This window comes from Melozone crissalis, unplaced genomic scaffold (genome assembly GCF_028551555.1).
Source record: "Melozone crissalis strain CALT ecotype California unplaced genomic scaffold, PUWL_Pcris_2 ptg000007l_1, whole genome shotgun sequence".
NCBI lineage: Eukaryota > Metazoa > Chordata > Aves > Passeriformes > Passerellidae > Melozone > Melozone crissalis.
In genome coordinates this window covers 6,420,118-6,438,153 of record NW_026535785.1, presented here as the reverse complement: position 1 = coordinate 6,438,153, position 18,036 = coordinate 6,420,118, and the positions used below count along the sequence as shown (strand labels likewise).

The window sequence follows — 18,036 nt, the reverse complement described above, 5'->3', positions numbered from 1 at the left end:
CAGCACGGGGTGCAGGGTGCCCAGGAAACACCAGCTGCTCACTGGGCTGGCTCCTGGGCAGCCCAAGAAGGTCCTTGGTGTCCTTCTGTGTCCACGTCCTGCTTGGGAAACACAGCACTGTAGCACAGCCAGAGCAAATCCTACTCAACCCTCATCCCTCACTGCTGTTGTGAGCAAAATAAACACTCTGCTTTATTCTCACCATCTCAGTTAGACTTGCTTTTCCTGAAGGTATCTCCTCTGTTAGATGTTTTATTTTCACACCTGTCCTCACCAGGAAGCCATTGCAGATGGATCACAAAAGCTGTGATGCTCTGCCCTACTCTCCCCATCATTTTTCATTTGAGGGAAGCTGAACAGTAATTTGAACAGAATTTTTTTATGAGGAAGTTCATGTCACAACACACAAATCCCCTCTTTCTGCCCCTACAAAACAACCCTGCTCCACCACCTTTCAGCCCCACCCCAGGGCCATGGTGGCTGCTGGGGCAGGTACCTGCTGGGGGCTCTGGCAGGACAGCAAAGGCATCCAGCATGTGATAGTGATGGTGATAGGGCAGGGAAAAGTGAGAATGTGCAGAGCTGTCCAAGCTCTGGCTGCTTGGTGTTTTTGGGTCCCTTCCTTCCCTTTGTGAAGCAGCTCCAGGCTGGGATACAACACCAGTGAGCCAAGTGATGCTGCACATTTGCTGTTACTTGCTGTTGCCCCTCTGAAGGGCTGTGCTCTGCCCAAAATGCCCCTCTAGAGATACCCCACTCTGCCCAAAATGAAGGGCTCAGAGCACCTCAGACAGCCCCAGGTGACACCTGTGAAGGGCAAAAGGAAGCAGAGCCCTGAGCTCCTTCCAGCCTGGCCAGGAAACTGCACAGGGGTTTCAATCCCAGTCCCACATGCAGTAGGTAGAGGCTGGGAGCTGCTCAGCACTGGGCTCTTTGAATTAACCCCTCATGCAGCTTTCAGGCATGCAGGATATCCTCAGTTCCCTTGAGATGGCTCACTGGGGGCTCTCCAATGCCTGGCTCCTTAAATCTAGGCTGGGGTTTGCAGGGAGGGTGATGTGTGCCCTCAGCCCTTTGCTCGCCTGCACCTCCATGCACTCTCCCAGACCCCCAGACCCCACAGCTGGACAGAGTGGCTGTAAAACACCTCCTGAGGCCTGACAGCCAGAAATTAATTTAATTACCTTGTGTCTCTCACTGGGTACAACGGATTAAGGAGCTGTGAACACCCTGGGAACAGCAAGGAAAAGCTGCCAGTGCCTGCAGCAGAGGCATTTACACCCATGCTTTGCCACTCTCACAGGTCCCAAAGAAGCCCAGGGTCCATGTACACAACTGAGCCCCAACAATCCTGGAGAAAGCCCCCTGAGGCTGCAGCGAGCCCCCCTTGTCAGCCAAGGGCTCCTCCTCCCTCACCCTGAGCTTGTGCAGCTGTAAAAGCCTGGACCATATCCCCGTCCCTGGTCTGGGAAAGAAAGTGGAGGGCAGAGGCTGTTCCTCTGCCAGATCTGAACAAGAAATGGGCAGAAACATTTGTGGGTCCCCACAAAACTAGCTGCTAAAAGAAACAGGAATAAGGAGCCAGGATTTGCCTTCAGGGACACGAAAGAGTTGGCAGCCTCACGCACCTGCTGCACGGCAGGCACCCAGCGGTGCCACCACCTGTTGTGGCAGCTCCTTTGGCCAGCCAGCAAAGGGCCTTGGTCTCATTTCTAGGAGCAAGAAGGGCACAGACCCACATCCCCATTTGGAGCAGGGCGCACCGTGGCCTTTCCTCCCCCCCAGCAGCTGATCAAACCTCCATCCACACCACCCAGCCCTCGCAGCATCACTCCCCATGGACCAGCACAGCTATTCCAGATCCCCAAACCCCCTGTGATGGCAGAGGTGGCCCTGCAGAGCCTCCCTCGCCTCCCTGGCTGGCACTTACCCCCGCGGGCTCAGCACTGCCTCCCTGGGCAGCCTCCCTGGCACGGAGGGAGCTCCCTCGGCCACTGCAGCTCGCCACTGCTCCCCCAGCCACCCCGATCGGCTCAGGGCTCTGGGGGATTAGCCCCGTGCTGCCTGCAAATGGGATTACTCAGCTGTCCTGAGTGGCTTCCAGCAGCCTGCTTGCCTTTGGTGCAGGGTGCTGCAAAAAAACCCCCTAAAATCAAACAGGTTTGAGCAGCCTCAAAATCCCAAAGGTACCCCAGGCACTCACCAGCAGCGATGTAGGGAAGTCAGGCGTCTCACCCATGGGCAGGGGTGCAGGGATGTGCAGAGGAGCAGCACTGGAGCTGCTGAAGCCCCGTGGGGTGACACAAGGTGATGTGCCCAGGGTGCTCCACCCACAGCTCTGCCCCAGCTCCTGAGCAACCACAGCAAATCTGCGCTGGGCTGGGCTAAGCCTCCCCTTGCTGAGCCTGCCAATTGTGCTTGATCCGTTTACCTCCAGCCCTGCACGACTGCCAGCCTTTCCCACTGCCCCTAATCTTGGCCACAATGACACCCTGGAATCCAGCACGGCTTCTGTGGCCCATGTCCAGCCTGTTTCTGCATGCCCAGAGCTCCCTGACTGCTTCCTCCTTCCCTGGCTCCATGGTGTCTCCATCCTGGTGGGCAACAAGTACCCATCGTGCCTGGCCCCAGAGCTCTGTAGCAGGCTCCTCTCCTGCTATCACAGGACGGGGGATGCAAAACAAACTCTCAGGAGAAGCTTGAACAGTTGGATGTGGGGCTGGGATCCCAGAGCACAACATGCAGCAGCTTCTGCCCCCTGAACAGCTGCTCCCTTCTGGCAGGATGAGACTCCTGCCTGCTCCTGCCCTGAAGCTCCCAGGGAGGAGTTTTGCCCTGGGAAGGGATTATTCCAATTCTAGCATGGGGCAAAACCACTCAGCATAATGTGCTTGTGTTTGTTTTCAGCCCCTGGGAGCCTGCTCATACCCTGCTCATACCCTGCATCTTCTGGTTACCACGAAGATGGACCATCAATTCTACTTCAAAAAGTTCAGGGGAAAAGAAAGAAAACATGAAAAGAAACCCCCAAGCAGAGCGAGACAGATGAGGAGGCAGTGCTTGGCACATGGCCTCCTCTCCAGAAACCTTACACACCCACAGGAAGGTATAAATAACTATAAATTTATTAGTAAAGCAAAACCATTTGACACTCACACAGAAGAGCGGGATGTGTTATTACAATATATATACACACATACATGGAGTATCATCTTAGAAACACATGGAGAGCAGTGTTAAAGGCACTGCAAGCCACACAAACTTCAGCAACCTTGGCTGTGACTCCTGACAGCCCTGGGAACTCTGCTGGAGTCGTGAGCACAGGCTGGGAGGTGCCCAGGAGTCTCCCTGACCATGAAGTCCCTCACATCCACGCTTGGAGGCACTCAGAAACAAGCCCACGGTCCAGCTGCCACCTGTGCTCCTGCTCTCCCCACTGAGCATCCCAGGCACGCTGTGAGAGCAGCATCTTCACATCCACTGAGTGCCAGGGGTGGCTGCCAGGAGATGCTGGGGAGAGCTGGGTGCTCACCCAGCCTGGGGGCAGCTGCAGCCCCAGACCTCACTGGCCTGCCCTTACTGAATCTCAGATTTCACCTGCATGCACAGGAACCTTCCCACAGGGGAACTCACCACCCAATGGAGAAAGAGTCCAACTCTGAAGTATAACAAGAAGGTTTTGCCTATTCTGTAATGGTCAGGCTTCAGCTGCAGCCTGGAGTTGATGGTAAATACCCAAGGAAGTGCAGAAAGTGTTCTCCTCCCTCCTCTTCTCCCTGCAAGGGCAGCCTTGAGTGCCCAGAGATGGTCCCAAAACTCTGTCAGAGGATGCTTTCCCCTTTGTCCCCCAGTCCAGCACATGGGCCCTGAGACCAGAGCATGAACATCTTCCCACCCAGACTGCAGAGATGGCATCTGCTCACTGGAGAGCTGGCATGGCCACCTGAGCATCCCCATGGTCCCAGGGGTGTCCCTGCCACAGCTAACTCAGCTCAGCTGCCTGCTTGATGCACACAGCTGCTCCACAGCACTGCCAGGGGAACCAACTGCACCGAGCCCACCCCAGTGCCAGGACACCTCCAGGAATGTCTGACAGTCCTTCACTGACCTAATCCCCAGCCTTGGAGATGGAAATGGCAGCTCCCAACCCAGTCCCCATTTCCTGCAGTTCTGCTCTGGCTCTTGGTCTTGGCTTGGATTCACTTGTCAGAGCATGGGCAGCATCCCATGCCAAGCTGCCAGGTCACAGGCACTGCCCATGCCCAGTGAAATGCATGGCCTGCTGTGGGCGAGGAGCAGCAAGACTCAGGTCCTAAACACCTGATCTCACCATCAGTGGTTGGGTATCACCAGGATCCAGCCTCAGCCTGGGAAAGGAATTTGGGGCTGGGGAGAGCAGAGGGAGGTGGGAAGGAAAGAAGAGACTTCACAATCAGTGTGGAAGAAGGAATGGAAAACAAACCACTGTTTACAAATAAAGAACTGAACAAAGCTGAGAATGTCCTTTAAAAGTATAAACTGTGGAAAGGAAGGGGCTGAGACAGCTAAAGGCATCCTGTAGGTAGGGTCAGGGGAAGTGAAGGTCAGTAGAAGTCCAGGTTACAGATTGCCTTTTCCTGGATCCAGGAAGCCAGAGGAACAGCAGCCCTAGAGAGCAGGACTTATGTCCTAGAGAACACCCACACAACCTCTCCCCAACCTAACCCTCCTCTCCACCTGCTCAGCCTGCCCGCCAAGGAGAACCATCCTTTGGGAGGAACCCCCTACCCAGCCCCTCAGCATCCTCACTGGGCCGCAACCAGGCCCTGAACTGCCTCGAGCACTTGCCACAGGGCTGATGGCACAGCAGCTCCAGCACAGGAGCTCTCTGGGGTGCTGCAGGGCAGTGAGGAATGCAAGAGGCCAAGCAGAGGCTGGAGTCTGAAAGTTGCTTGAAATAAACCCCAGAAGTGAAGTGCAACAGGTACAGAGTAGAGGCATGGTTCACTCCCCAGCAGGCTTTGGCCCCAGCTGCTCTTTGGTTTGAAAAGGAAACACCAGCAGTGAGCAGAGCCCTGAGTGTGATGCCCCAGGGACAGCAGCCCCCAGGCCAGCCTGTGCCTCCCCACACAGCAGCACAGTGCCCCTGACACTCCTGTGCCTCCTGCTGCTGCCACCTCCTCCCACCTCACTGGCCACAACCCGACCTAGAGGCACAGCAATGGAGATGGAGCTGCTTCCCCCACCCCTGCAGGCAACACTGCTGCTTCCAGCTGCAAAATGCTCCTATGAAAATATACCCAAAGCTCTCTGTGGCCACTCAGTGCCCACCCCACCCACAAGCTCCAGCTGCATGTTCTCCATGGGCTTCAGCTGGGTCTGGGCTCCTGCAGGGCAGCAAATGAAACAAGAGAGTGAGTCACCATGGACTCACAGCCAGGCCTAATAATGATGTTCTAATCCTGCACCATGATGTTTTTGAACCTGGAGGCACCTATTGACCAGCTGATGACCTGGACCTGGGCTCACCCCTGCCAAACTCCACACAGCACCCCCTCTCTGGCCTGGGGTCCCATGCACACAGCCCAGATGAGTCTCTCTGCCCAGGGCACTGCTTGGCCATTGCCACATTCCAGGCAGTGCCTCACTGGGACACCCAGGGCTTTCCCAGCTGCTCAGCAGAAGAGAAACACCCCAAACAGTCCCTGTGTCCAGCTGCACAAGGGGACAGCACCTGGCAGCCCCATGGCTCTGCACAGTGTGGAGCTGTGTCTGGGCCCAGCACCACTCTCCTCTGCCCCAGGTGCCAGGCAGTCACCCAGGCAGTCACCCAGGCAGTCACCCAGGCTCCTGGGGAGGGACAGAGCAGGGCACAGCCAGCTGATCCAGCTGATGATTCCTCCAAACCCTCCTCTGCTGCTCTAGAAAGAAACAGCAGAGCCACAACAGCCCATGGAGGCTGCAGCTGACTCTGTCTCACACCCTCCTCCTGGCAAAGCTGAGCCTCTCTGCAAGCTCTGAGCCCTGGGCACTGATCCTGGCTGCCAGTGACCACTGAACCCCTGGCAGCTGTGCTGGCAAAGAGCAGAGGAGCCATGGCCCAAGGCAAGAACAGAGCAAAGGTTCAGGGGGGTGCCACAGCCCTCATCTGGTCCCACATTCGAGCCTCCATCACCACCAAGCCCTTCTGCAAAGACAGGATTAGCCTTCCTTTGTTTGGACTCTCTTTTACTCCTACAGTAAAGCATACACTGAACTTACTACATATTAAACAGCAAAAACCAGTTACCTAGAACTAAAGAGCTCTTTAAAAATCCAAGTTACCACATCTCTTTTGTTTTTTAAAGATTCAGTATGACATCAAGTTAAACTATACAGTATTTTTAATGAATTTTAACAAACTGCTTTTATAAAAAAAAAAGGTAAAACAAAAAAAAAGAGGAAAAAGAAACACAGATGGAAAACTTGGTAGGAAGTTCTACATCTTTGAGGCAGCACAAAGTGAGATAACCATCATGGGTCCCTCTTCCTTGGGCAGCAGAGAGCACAGTCTGTTTTAATCACCTTTAAGTTGCACATGAAGAAGACTCAGCCCCAGGGTCTACCCTGTCACTTCCCTGTCCCAGCCCCTCAAAATGCACCCTGTTCCCCCACACTGTGCTGGAAATGGAAAACGAAAGCCTTTCTCCACCTTTCAGACAAGTGTCCCCCAACAGGGATGCAGGCCCAGTCCTGCAAGGTTAATCTGTCTACACTTGCCATGGACAACAGCCATAACCTTGTCCTCGTGCAGCACATGGCAACACCCTGGCTGCTCCCTACAACCTCACAGGAGCACCAGCCAACACCAGAGTTGGGCTGAGGCTGGCAGGGACCTCTGAAGACCCCCAGGTCCAACTCCTTGCTTGCACTGGTCAGCTCCAGCAGGTTGTTCAGACCACATCCAGCCAGGGCCTGAACATCTCCCCAGATCGACACTCAGTATCTCCAAAGATGGAGGGGGAAGGCTGGGGGACAACCTAGTAGGCACAACTTCAACCTCCAAGGCATCTAACTGACATGTAATGGATCTCCTGGACATGAGAAGCCTGCAAATTCCTGCAGATGAAAACACCTGAGGCTGCATCAACCTTGCTAGGGGAGATTTATTTTGAAGTGATGTTTACAAGAAGTGTGCAAAACCTGAAGAATACAGACGAGGTAAAGAAAGGGCAAAGGGGTAAAACAGGACTCCTGCAAGAGGGGAAAAAATAGACTTCTCCTTTACCCACTGCTAACTTTGCCCTCCCCATGGAGCTGAGCCTGCAGGCCATAAAGGATTCTCCTGGCTTGCTCTGGTTCCTCCAGCAAATCAGACACCAAGCCTCTGGCACATGCTGTGGGTTATGCTGGCCATGGCAACACCTCTGCAGCTGTAGGTTATTGTAGTGTTCATCTCACCCCTTAGTGTTGGAGCTGTGACAGCCATTGCCTGACCCTGCTGGAGGTACCACAGCCAGCCCAAGGGTGCCCAAGGGGCTGGAGGCAAGGCAGGAGGAGGCTGAGTGCCTTGGGAAGCAGCTCTGGAATGGCAGGCTTTGGCTGGGAGCAGGGAATGAATGCTGTAACAGAACCATGGAACTTTAGGGCTGGAAGGACCTTTGGAGATTACCTAGTCCAACCCCTCTGCTAAGTTAGGGTCACCTAAAGTAGGTTACACAGAAATTTGTCCAGGTGGGTTTTGAATGTCTCCAGAAAGGGAGGATCCATGATCTCCCCCCAGGCAGACTGTCCCAGTGCTCCTTGCCATGCTTTCTGGTGGCAGCTTCCTACAGCTCCCTGTGCAGCTGGCAGGGACAGGGGGCAGGCAGGCTCACTCAGACCCCTGCAGAGTGTGACAGCCAGCCACTGCAAAAGCAGCAATGCCAAAGTGCTTTTTGGAGCTGTGGAGCCCCATGGCTTTTCCCTTTCAACACTCTAGAAGGAGGGAGAGCAGGGGAGGTTGGGGCAGTCAATCAACACTAATGATGTGAAATGATGCCCTCAACTGAGCCTGGACCAAGCTGGGAGACCCCAGCAGCAGGAACCTGCCATCTGTATGCCAAGCAGCACTCCCTGGGAGAAGGGAGGGCTGCCTCTGCCTTGCTCCTAAAGCCTCTCCAGAAGGAGAGTCACCCAATCCTCCCCACCAACCCTGCCAGGCAGGACAGGGGAAAAAGGCTGCACGCAAAGAGCTGGTGCCTGCAACAGACAGCTGAGCTCCCAGGACTGGAACTGCAGGTACAGCACGAACTACAGTCCAGGGAACAACAGGCATCTACAGGCACAGCTTCCTCCCTCCACCTCCCTCCTTTCCTTTCCACCCCTTTGAGATGTCCACGTCGTCTGTTGCTACTTCCATACAGGTGGCATATCTGAGGCCAGAGGAAAGTTTACCTGCCCACACACCGTGTCCCCCCTTTCCCCCACACTCCCTGGAGGCTGGAGAGGGAAGGCCGAGGCTCGGGAGCGTCCCATGCAAGCTGAAAGCCAGGGTGGGGCGGGAGGCTCACGGCAAGCAGGCGGCCACCTGGTAGGCACCCTCGGCCGTGTGCTGCACGCTGTGCTCCTGCAGCAGGCCCAGGTCCAGGAACCTCTCCCCGCACCACATGCACTTGTACTGCTGCTCGCGGGCGTGCACGCTGTGGTGCTTGTTGAGGTGCTCGCGCTGCTTGAAGGCCTTCTCGCAGGAGGAGCACTTGTAGGGCTTCTCGCCCGTGTGCACGCGCCGGTGCCGCTGCAGGTCCGACGCGTACTTGAACCGCTTCTCGCAGTCGGGGCACTTGAGGGGCTTCTCGCGGGCCGGGTCGCAGCGGTGCTGCACGAACTCCGAGGAGGAGAAGAAACGTCTCTCGCAGAGCGTGCACTTGAGCGGCTTCTCGGCGCAGTGGGCCAGCTGGTGCTTCTGCAGAGCCGAGGCCCGCTTGTAGGACTTGTTGCACACCGCGCACTTGAAGGGCCGCTCCGCGTTCTGCACGCACTTGTGCCGCAGCAGTTCCGAGGACTGGTTGAAGCCTTTCTGGCACACGTTGCACTTGAAGAGGTTCTCTATGCCGTGCACGTGCTGGTGGTACACCAGGTGCGAGGGCTGCACGAAGCCCTTCTCGCACAGGTTGCACTTGAAGCGCTCCTCGGCCTTGTGCGTGCGGCGGTGGCGCATGAGCGCGTACTGCTGCTTGAAGCTCATCTGGCACAGGTCGCACTTGAAGGGCCGCTCCTCGCTGTGCGTGCGCTCGTGCTGCCGCAGGTCCGAGGGGCGCTTGAAGGCCTTCTGGCACTCCCCGCAGCGGAAGGGCCGCTCCCCGCTGGGCGTGCAGGGGTGCTGCAGCAGCTCCGAGGATTCCTTGAAGTGCAGCTCGCAGACGTTGCACTTGAAGAGGTGCTCCCCCGAGTGCGCGTACATGTGGCGCACCAGGTGGGAGCGGTGCTTGAAGGTCTTCTCGCACACCGTGCACTTGTAGGGCCGCTCGGAGCTGTGCGTCCGTTTGTGGTGCACCAGGTGGGAGGACTGGCTGAAGCTCTTGTCGCACAGCGTGCACTTGTACGGCTTCTCGCCCGTGTGGATGCGCTCGTGCCGGGACAGCTCCGAGAGGTGCTTGAAGGTTTTCTGACAGATGGAGCAGCTGTAGGGCTTCTCCGAGGGGTCGAGAGGCTGTGGATGCTCTACCTCGGGAGGCTTGTAGGTCTTCTCACAGATGGAGCACTTCATGGCGTTGCCGTTGTGGACGTTGTGGTGCTGCGCCAGCGAGGTCAGGAGGGAGAAACCCATCTTGCAAACCCCACACACGAAAGGCTTCTGCTCCACCTGGATACACTGGTGTTCGAGGAGGTCGGTGGCCTGGTGGAAGATCTTCAGGCACTGGGTACACTGGAAAGAGCGGTCATGGCTTGGCAAGCACTGGTGCTCGTGGGGGTTGGAGAGGTGGGCGAGGTCATGGCCACACACACCGCACTTGTGGGACGGCTCTCCAGCCTGGATGGGGGCGTGCTGGTGGTGCTGCAGTCCAGGGTCTGGCTGGAGCAGGATGCCGTACACGGCACAGCCCAGGGGGTTGTCAGCAGTGCTGGGAGGGATGGAGTGCTCTGGGAGGGCGGCTGCCCCAGCGTGGTGCTGCTGCGGTGGCGGCGGCTGCTGTGGTTGCTGCTGTTGCTGCTGCCAGCTTTCTGACATGCTTGGGGAAAAAAATGGGATTTTAGCAGTGATAGCTTCAGCTTCCCGGATGAAAGGGTTCAAGTAAAAGCAAGACACAAAGATTCTGAGATCCTGGTTCCCTGTAAATGATCCCCTCAAGTTGAGACCAGAAAATCCAGCCCACAGCCAGGATCCTGGGAAGAAAAGTGGTGAAGAGACTCCAGAGCCTCCTCCTTAGACCAGCACAGGTTCTTTATGGACTGATTTGGTCTGGCTTTTCCTTCTTTTGGACAAAGGAACAGGAGGCAGAGGCAAGTGCCTTGAAGAGGGCAGGAGGATCTTCTCAGTGCTGGCTGCGATGTGCTCACACTTGTGAGGGGCACAGGAATCAACCCAGGGAGCAGCTCTCTCTGCAGGAAAGAAGACAGCTCATGTCAGGTGTTAGAAGAAACGTGGGCAATTCTCCATCAACCTTCCCTCATGGCTCTCTTTGAAAACTCTCCTGCATCCCTGAAAAGCTACCAGGAAGCCGGTGGAACCAGAGCTCTACTTGCTGCTGTGAAAAGGGCCTGGGACAAGGAGTTCTCAGCCTGGAAAGGGCTGGACTCAGCTTGGACACAGTTTGGGTGTTGTGCTCTCACGAGAGGCAGCACAACTGCCCAGGGCCTGCTCAGCTCAGCCCTGAGTGGTCACTGGATCTCCAGCACTGCTGTGGCACTGTCCCAGAACATCGGTCTCTCTGCACAGGCTATGCACCAAACACTGCAATCAAGAAGGTACTGGGTTAGATTTTACACATCCTAACATGATCCCACTCCAGCTGAAACAGCTCTGTGAAACGGTTCTGCTCCTCCTGCAGCTTGGATATCGAGCCCATTACCCCCAAGGGATGTATTCAAATAATTTCCCCCTCTCTGGGCAGTGCTTGTGGAATGGAAGAGCCAGGGAGCTCAGGAGAACATTTGCCCTCAGTGTTATCCTATCCTCAGACACAGGGATCACTCTGTGAAGATAAAAGTACAGTTAAAGCAGTGGCTTAGCTGAACCTCCTACCAAACCACGCAATAAAATTACACTGAAGCCAACCAACCTATGCCAGAGCTGCAGCCTGGCCTTGCTACAGAGCATCATCAGGTTCACTGAAAAGTGAGATGTCCAATAAAACCTGGCACCAGCTTAGAGAAGAATAAGACCCACCAGCGAGCAGCAGATAGCAGCAGTGTCAACACACCTCAAGAGAGAAGAAGGTGCAAGCCCTGGTGAGCAGCAGCCACCAACACTCCTGAGCCTTGAGGGCATCCCCATGTCTGCATCAAACCATCTGCCCTCAGGGTAAGGAAATCCTTGGTCTACCACAAGAATATTTTTTATGTTTAAAACTATGCAATAAAGAGCACCAGAGAATCCCACTCCCCAGCATCCCCACCTCCACTGGCACTCAGTTGAGATGGGGTTGAGCCCCACAGCTCAGGTAGGGCTCTGACTGTGGGGACACTTCATTATTTTGTGCTCCAGCCCAGTTCGGGGCAGTAAAGCCCCCAGAGGCACCATCGCAGCCATGCCGGCACGCAGGATGCTCTCCTTCTCCTCCAGAGCTCACCTTGACGGAGCGAGGGCTCGCACTGCCGGTACCTGCACCGAGCTCGGCGGGACACCAAACTTCAGCCCAGCCCGGGCGCCACCTTCCCCCGCACACACCGCGGACCGCGGCAGGATGAACCCACCGGCGGCGCATCCCGGGCTAACGGGGAGGGAGAATTGTGCCCCTCGCAGGGGAGAGCGATACCAACCTTGGCTTACCGAGGGCTCTGCGCGGGGACCCGCGTCGGCGCCAGCTCCAGCCTAACTCATCCCTCCGTGGGAGGTGGGAAGCGACAACCATTTAGGGAGCGCGGTCGGGAGCGCAGAGGTACTTTCAAACTGGCGAGGCGGCCTGCTCGGCATGGCCCGGCTGCTCCCGCCGGGCCCGGGCCGCCTCAGGGCCGCGGGGCGCGGGGGCGGCCGGGGAGCTCGCAGGCCACCAGCAGCCGCCGCCGCCGCAGCCCGCGGCCAGGCCCGGCCCGCCGCTCGCCGCTCCCCATCGGGCGGCCCCGCTGGCAGCGCGGGGACGGCGCCCCGGGGCCTTCACCGCCGCCGCGCCGGGAGGTCCCGCGCTGGGTCGGGTGTAGGGGGTCGCTGCCCGCCCGGGGCCGCCCCCGCCCCGGCGAGGCGCACACAAAGGGCGGCGGCGGCGGCCGGGCCGATCACCTACGGCGGGAGGAGGCCTCGCCGGCGGCAGGGCCGCGGCCTGCGCGCTGCGCCCGAGCCCCGCGCTGGCGTGGAGGCGGGAGCCGGGAGGGAAGAGGGGAGGGAGGGAAGGGAGCGAGCGAGCGGCGGGCGGGAGCGCAGCGGAGCGAGCGGAGCGGGCCGGGCCGGGGCGGCCGCGGCGGCGGCGGAGGAGGCGGGGCGGGCGCGGCGGGTGCTGCCCCCTGCCGGGCCGCGCCGGCAACTGCGCTGCCAGCGGGGAGCGGGGAGCGGGCCGTGGCGGCGGGGCCGCGGCCATGAGCGCCGCGCTGGTGGGCTACAGCAGCTCCGAGGAGGAGCAGGAGCAGGAAGGGGGCAGCCGGGGCGGCGGCGCGCAGGGGCCCCCCGGGGCCAGGTGGGTGCGGTGGGGTGGCGGCGGCGGGAGCGCGCGGGAGGCGGCGGGAGCGCGCGGCCTTCCTCCTCCTCTTCCTCGTTCTCACCCCGCTCCGGTCCCGCAGCGCCGGCCGCCCCCGCCTGCCCGTGCCCGCCGGCCTGCCCGGAGACCCGGACCCGGATGAGGCCGTGAGCGATGACAGCTCCCGGCACGGCGGCCGCGTGCGAGGCTTCCCCCACGAGCGGGGCAACTGGGCCACGCACGTCTACCTGCCCTGTAGGTACCGGCACCGGGATTGGGATGGATCGGGACCGGGACCGGGCTGGGTCTGGGAGGATGGCGGGATGGAGCTCAGCCGCTTCTCCCCCGGTCCCTGCGGGGATGCGCGGCCCCTCTGACGGCGCTACCCCGCAGACACTGCCCAGGAGGAGTTCCTGGAGCTGCTGGAGCTGCTCGTGTCCCACGCCCGCACCTTCGTGCCGTCGCTGGCTGCCATGGAGGAGTTCCACGTGAGCCTCTCGCAGTGCGTGGTGCTGCGCTACCACTGGATCGAGCCCTTCGTCCGCTGCCTCCGGGAGCGCCTGGCAGCCTTCCACAGGTGGGTTTGGCAGAGCCCCGGCAGGGCGCTCCGCACACCCTCCCCTGCCCTCAGGACCCGTGCTTTGCCAGCATCCACGCCCTAAGGTGTCCCTGGCAGCTGGTGCTGGCAGCACATTAAAGCCCTGGGGATTTTTCCTCACTGCCTCGGGATCTGGCACCAGACACGTCAGGTTTTGGCTTTCCAGGATCAGGCCAGAGCTGTGCCATCCTCTTCACCATGGGTGGTTTTGTTGCTTACATCTGGCTCAGGCACTGGTTGAGCATCAGCTGCTTCAAGGCTTCCGTCCCTGTCAGGCTTTGGAGGGTTGGAAACAGGAGGGGAATTAATTAATTTGAGCCCCAAGAGGTTCTGGTTGCACCAATTGGGTCCAATTGCAGCATATATTTGCCTGTATCTTTCCATCGCTTGGTAACAATCCTGGCCCCTCATCATCTTGTCCTTTTTTATTTTCTTTCCCTGCAGCTGAAATAGGATCTTTCTTATTTCAGGTTCTTCTGCGTGGCTGACCAAGTGAAGGTTTACACCAACCAGAACAAAACCAGGTGAGTGCACGGTGGAGCAGCCTGCCTGCCCCAGGAGAACTCTGAGCAAGGTGCTGGGTGGATGGGGAGTGTCACCCTGCCTGTCCCACAGTTGGGCTGTGTGACAACACAGTCTGTGATCACCTCCGGATCATCTCCAGACATTTCACACCTTTCCCCAGCCATCTGTACAAATTTTTGGCTTTGGCACTGATTCTCTGCAAGCTTTTGGTCTCATTAGCTGGTGTGCACAGCCTGGGGCGAGCAGAGTGGGACCACCTCTTTTGGCAGCAGTGCCAGTCGTGAAATTGTAGTGCAGGTCTTCCAAGAGCTGGAGAGAAATAGCTGAGATGGTGCTAATTCTCCTGGGCGTCAGCTCAGAAGCCTGATTCCAACAGAATGCCATTAAGGTTTTTTTTGAATGTCAAAGCAAAGGTGATTAAAATTGCAGAAAGTTGCTGAATCTGGTGGGAAAGGCAGCCCAAGATAGTCATGGGTAGGAAAAAGTGGATGTGGAACCTGGGTGACACTTGAATCTTCTGCTTCCCTCTTGGATGAGAAGAAATGATGACTCTAAATGACTCTAGAAAGTGTCATCCCAACAGTCCTGGAGGAGGTGCTGACTTCTTTGTCACATCTCTCCAGCCTGGTACTTCCCATTCCCTGCTTCCTCTCACACTGTAAAACCTCTCCAGCAACTTCCACTTTTTTAATGCAGCTCCTGCATGGGCACAGCACTCTGCTGAAATTCCCACCCAGTGCATCCTTTGCCTAGAAAACTGATTTTCATGTCCCAAAATGTACTAGGCTAATCTAGTAAATCTACATGGTTTTATCATCCAGCCCTGCTTCTCCCTGCTACCACATCTTCTGTTTTTCTTCAGAATACAATCAGCATCCCTGGATGCTTAAACCTGGCATTCCTCAGATTTCCTTGTGTTAGGGAGTAGGGAACTTGCCTGGTAGGAATGAAGGGCTGTGTGTTCTTAGAGTTGTGCTTTCTGCAGCATGAAACAGTGCTTGCAGTCTCTCCTTGCCTTTCTTTAGGACCTTTATTGGCTTGGAGGTCTCTGCTGGGCATTTCCAGCTGCTGGAGCTGGTCTCGGAGGTGGATGGCATTCTAGAGGAATTTGACCTTCCCACATTCTACAAGGTGAGGCGTTCCTGCTTGCTCCCCTGCCAGTCTGGACATGCTGGCTGGTTCCCTGTGAGATGTTCACTCAAGTAAACAGGAGCCAGTTGCAGTGGCTGCCCTGCTGTGCATGGAAACGGGGTTGTCCTAGGATAGAATGGGCACTGTGGGACTGAGGACAATCCTTGTGTCTTTGCCTTGAGCAGCTTTTTTGGGCATTAGTCCAGCCTTTTTGCTTAGTACTAGCTTTGGGAACAGGTTTGGGATTTTGAAGGGCCAGAGCCCAGTTTGTGTGTTTAGAGCTGAGCAGGGAGCTCATGTGGATTATTCAGCAGTGGCCCATGTACCTGCTCCAAAACCAGTGCTGTGAGATTCTCCCACAGCTGCAGAGTTGAGCACAGGGAGGCTGGGAACCAGCAGCCTTGCCCATGGAGTCCAAAGGGGCTGGGGTGGGAAGCCCAGGACTCCTCTTGCCTCCAGCACTGTCCACAGCAGCTCTGCAGCTGTTGAGTTGGCAGAGGGGACTCCCAGCTTTGGGATCCTCCAGCCTCTGTGAGCCCAGGCAGGGCAGCAGCATCATGCCAGATCTCCCACTGGCTCTGTGCATTGAGCAAAGCCTCCTTTAGCCCTCACATTCTTACCCCTGTTTGTTTTGCCTTCAGGACCCATCGTTCCACATCAGCTTGGCCTGGTGCGTGGGGGACCTGGCTGGCAGGCTGGAGGGGCAGTGTCTGCGGGAGCTCCAGGTGTGTCCCCACAGACGTGGGGTGGTGTGGAGGGCAGGGGGAGGGCAGAGCTGGACTGCAGCCACATCTCCCTGCCAGGGGGGCAGAGTGGGACGTGCTCTTCAACCCAGCAGGACGAACTTCAGTGGGCTGAAAGATGAGAAGCTTTTGGGGGGAGTGTGAATTAAATAACCCTCCTGAGGGAAGTCAGAGGCTTCCAGCTGCAAATGGCTTCATCTGTGACTTCCTTCAGACAGAGAGCTGCCGATTCCATCCTCTGGCAGATCCACTCTCCTGGTACTGACTCCTGCCTCTATTTTCCAGGACATTGTGGATGGGTTTGAGGAGTCAGAATTCCTGCTGCGTATCCAATGGGATCAAATCCGCTGCAAGTCGGGGAACAAGTACTTCTCCTTCCCCCTCAGGTAGGGCAGGTGGGGCTGTGCCTTTTGGAGCCCCGAAGAGCCTGACACGGGAACAAGGCTGCAGTCTGGCACAGCTCTGCGTGCCGTGGGCTGTCACGCACCTCTGCGCTCCTCTTGCCTGCTCAGCGTCTCTGCGGCGTTGGTGGCCTCAAGTTGGCCACTTCCAGTTTGAGCTGCTGGCTGAAGAAAAGTGTGCTTGTAGCAGATTTCATCCTCGCTGCTGGATGTGCTGCAGTCAGCACCGGCGGTTCCAGACATCCCGCGGTCGCTAATTTTGCTGATTTTTTTAAAAAGAGAAAAAAAATCTTCAAAAGCCATAGATGCCTTATGGGAAGGAGGAAGAAGGTAGCGTGGGAAGCTGCTACTAAAGGGAGAGTGTCTCGCACAGTGGGAAGTAGCACTGCCAGATTGTTGTTTGGGAGGCTCTGGGCATGTTTTGAGTAGCAAGAGGGAAGGACACGGAGCTGGATCCTCTTCCCTGAGTGTTTTGCTACTGTAAGCCAGCTCGGACAAGCTCCTGAGTCATTTTGTGTCCCTCTCACTGCTGCTGCCTCTGTAGAGACATTTCAGTGTCTGATCCTTTTGCCAAAGAACAAGAGCTGCTGCCAGGTGTGCGTGAGCCCTGGAAGGGACAGTGTCAGTGTTTGCCTGGGCTGGGAGGGCAGTGCCCACAGGTGAGTCAAGGGGTGGCGGCTCCTGCCCAGGCTCCACACTGTGTGATCAGCACACTGGGTGGATGATGACCCAGGGGATTGCAGGCTGGACATTGTCCCTTGGGAGAAACTCCTTTTTATCCTTTTGTCCCTATGGGTTGGTCAGCTGCAACTTCTCAAGTACTTGGAACAGGATGCTGATGTGATGCCCTGAATCGTTTATTCCATGTCTGTCCAGGACTTCTGAACAGTAAAAATCTGTTTCCTCATTTCATAAAACTGTGTCTGTGGTGTTTTTCAGCCATTTCCTTTTAGACACGCACAACTCCTGCAAGGTTTCACGTGAGGCCACTTCTGTAAGTGCTCCTGTGAGCTCCGTGCTGCCTGTCCTGGCACAGAGAGTGGCTTTGTCTGTGGGAGCATCTCCAGACAGTCGGGATTTGTGTCGCTGGAAGCATCACAGCCAGTTGCCGCTGCCAGCAGCCTTTTGAAGTGCTCAACAAAAAAATCTGTTAAGTCTTTAGCCAGTTAGTTTCCGGGATGGGGATCTGCAAGATAAGTTTCTTTTGGGGCAAAGAAAAACAAACAGAGATATATTTAGCCCCTGGGGACTTCAGTGAAACCGGTTTCTCCCAGGTTAATGCTCAACCACCGGCCCCAGCCGGGCCTGGCACTGCCCCCGGTTGTGTAACACCGGGTGTCAGAGACCCCCGGGACAGGGCACGGTGGCTGTGGGGGCAAAGTCGGGGATGTGGCGGCTGCCGGCAGGGCCGGGTGCGAGGGACTCTGCCCGGTGCGGGGGTCTCTGCCCGGTGCGGGGTCTCTGCCTGGGTGCGGGGGCCTGTGCCCGGTGCGGGGTCTCTGCCCGGTTCAGGGGCCTCTGCCCGGGGCCGGGGTCTCTGTCCGGGGCGGGGGTCTCTGCCTGGTTCGGGGCTCTCTGCCCGGTGCGGGGGTCTCTGCCCGGTTCAGGGGGCTCTGCGCGGTGCAGGGGTCCCTGCCCGGTTGGGGTCCCTGCCCGCTGCGGGGTCTCTTCCCCGTTCGGGGGGGGTCTCTCCCCGGTTCTGGGGTCTCTCCCCGGTTCGGGGTCTATGCCCGGTTCGGGGGTCTCTCCCCGCGGCCCCGCCGCTCACACACGTGCGGGGGGGCGGCCCCGCCTCCCCGGCCCCGCCCCGCCGCGGCCCCGCCCCCGCCGCGGCCCCGCCCCGCCCGCTCCCACCGCTCCCCTCCGCCGCC

The 18,036-nt window shown here is 57.7% G+C and overlaps 2 protein-coding genes across 3 annotated transcripts; one reads left to right on the top strand and one right to left on the bottom strand.

The window, feature by feature from the left end:
* Positions 1-6,344: 6,344 nt before the first annotated feature.
* ZNF319 (zinc finger protein 319) lies at positions 6,345-12,118 on the bottom strand. 2 transcript variants are annotated; one of them, XM_054296227.1, is made up of 2 exons: positions 11,920-12,118; positions 6,345-10,539 (listed from the first exon to the last, which is right to left on the bottom strand). In XM_054296227.1, the coding sequence occupies exon 2, from the start codon at positions 10,166-10,168 to the stop codon at positions 8,507-8,509; it is 1,662 nt and encodes a 553-aa protein (XP_054152202.1). In that variant the 5' UTR covers positions 10,169-10,539; positions 11,920-12,118; the 3' UTR covers positions 6,345-8,506. The 2 variants fall into 2 exon arrangements, with proteins under 2 accessions (XP_054152202.1, XP_054152203.1); XM_054296228.1 differs by having other exon boundaries at positions 11,930-12,118.
* A 551-nt stretch (positions 12,119-12,669) lies between these two features.
* On the top strand, positions 12,670-16,865 carry USB1 (U6 snRNA biogenesis phosphodiesterase 1). The gene is made up of 7 exons (XM_054269596.1): positions 12,670-12,767; positions 12,826-13,022; positions 13,161-13,344; positions 13,836-13,889; positions 14,916-15,021; positions 15,663-15,746; positions 16,050-16,865. The coding sequence occupies exons 1-7, from the start codon at positions 12,670-12,672 to the stop codon at positions 16,152-16,154; spliced, it is 828 nt and encodes a 275-aa protein (XP_054125571.1). The 3' UTR covers positions 16,155-16,865.
* Positions 16,866-18,036: the final 1,171 nt, after the last annotated feature.

What these genes read in the sequence shown, in the direction of transcription:
- ZNF319 (XM_054296227.1), bottom strand. Translation starts at nt 10,168, where the DNA reads ATGTCAGAAAGCTGGCAGCAGCAACAGCAGCAACCACAGCAGCCGCCG.
- USB1 (XM_054269596.1), top strand. Translation starts at nt 12,670, where the DNA reads ATGAGCGCCGCGCTGGTGGGCTACAGCAGCTCCGAGGAGGAGCAGGAG. An exon ending in CAGGGGCCCCCCGGGGCCAG is followed by an intron (nt 12,768 to 12,825) that starts GTGGGTGCGGTG and finishes GGAGCGCGCGGC; the next exon opens with CTTCCTCCTCCTCTTCCTCG. An exon ending in CACGCACGTCTACCTGCCCT is followed by an intron (nt 13,023 to 13,160) that starts GTAGGTACCGGC and finishes GCTACCCCGCAG; the next exon opens with ACACTGCCCAGGAGGAGTTC.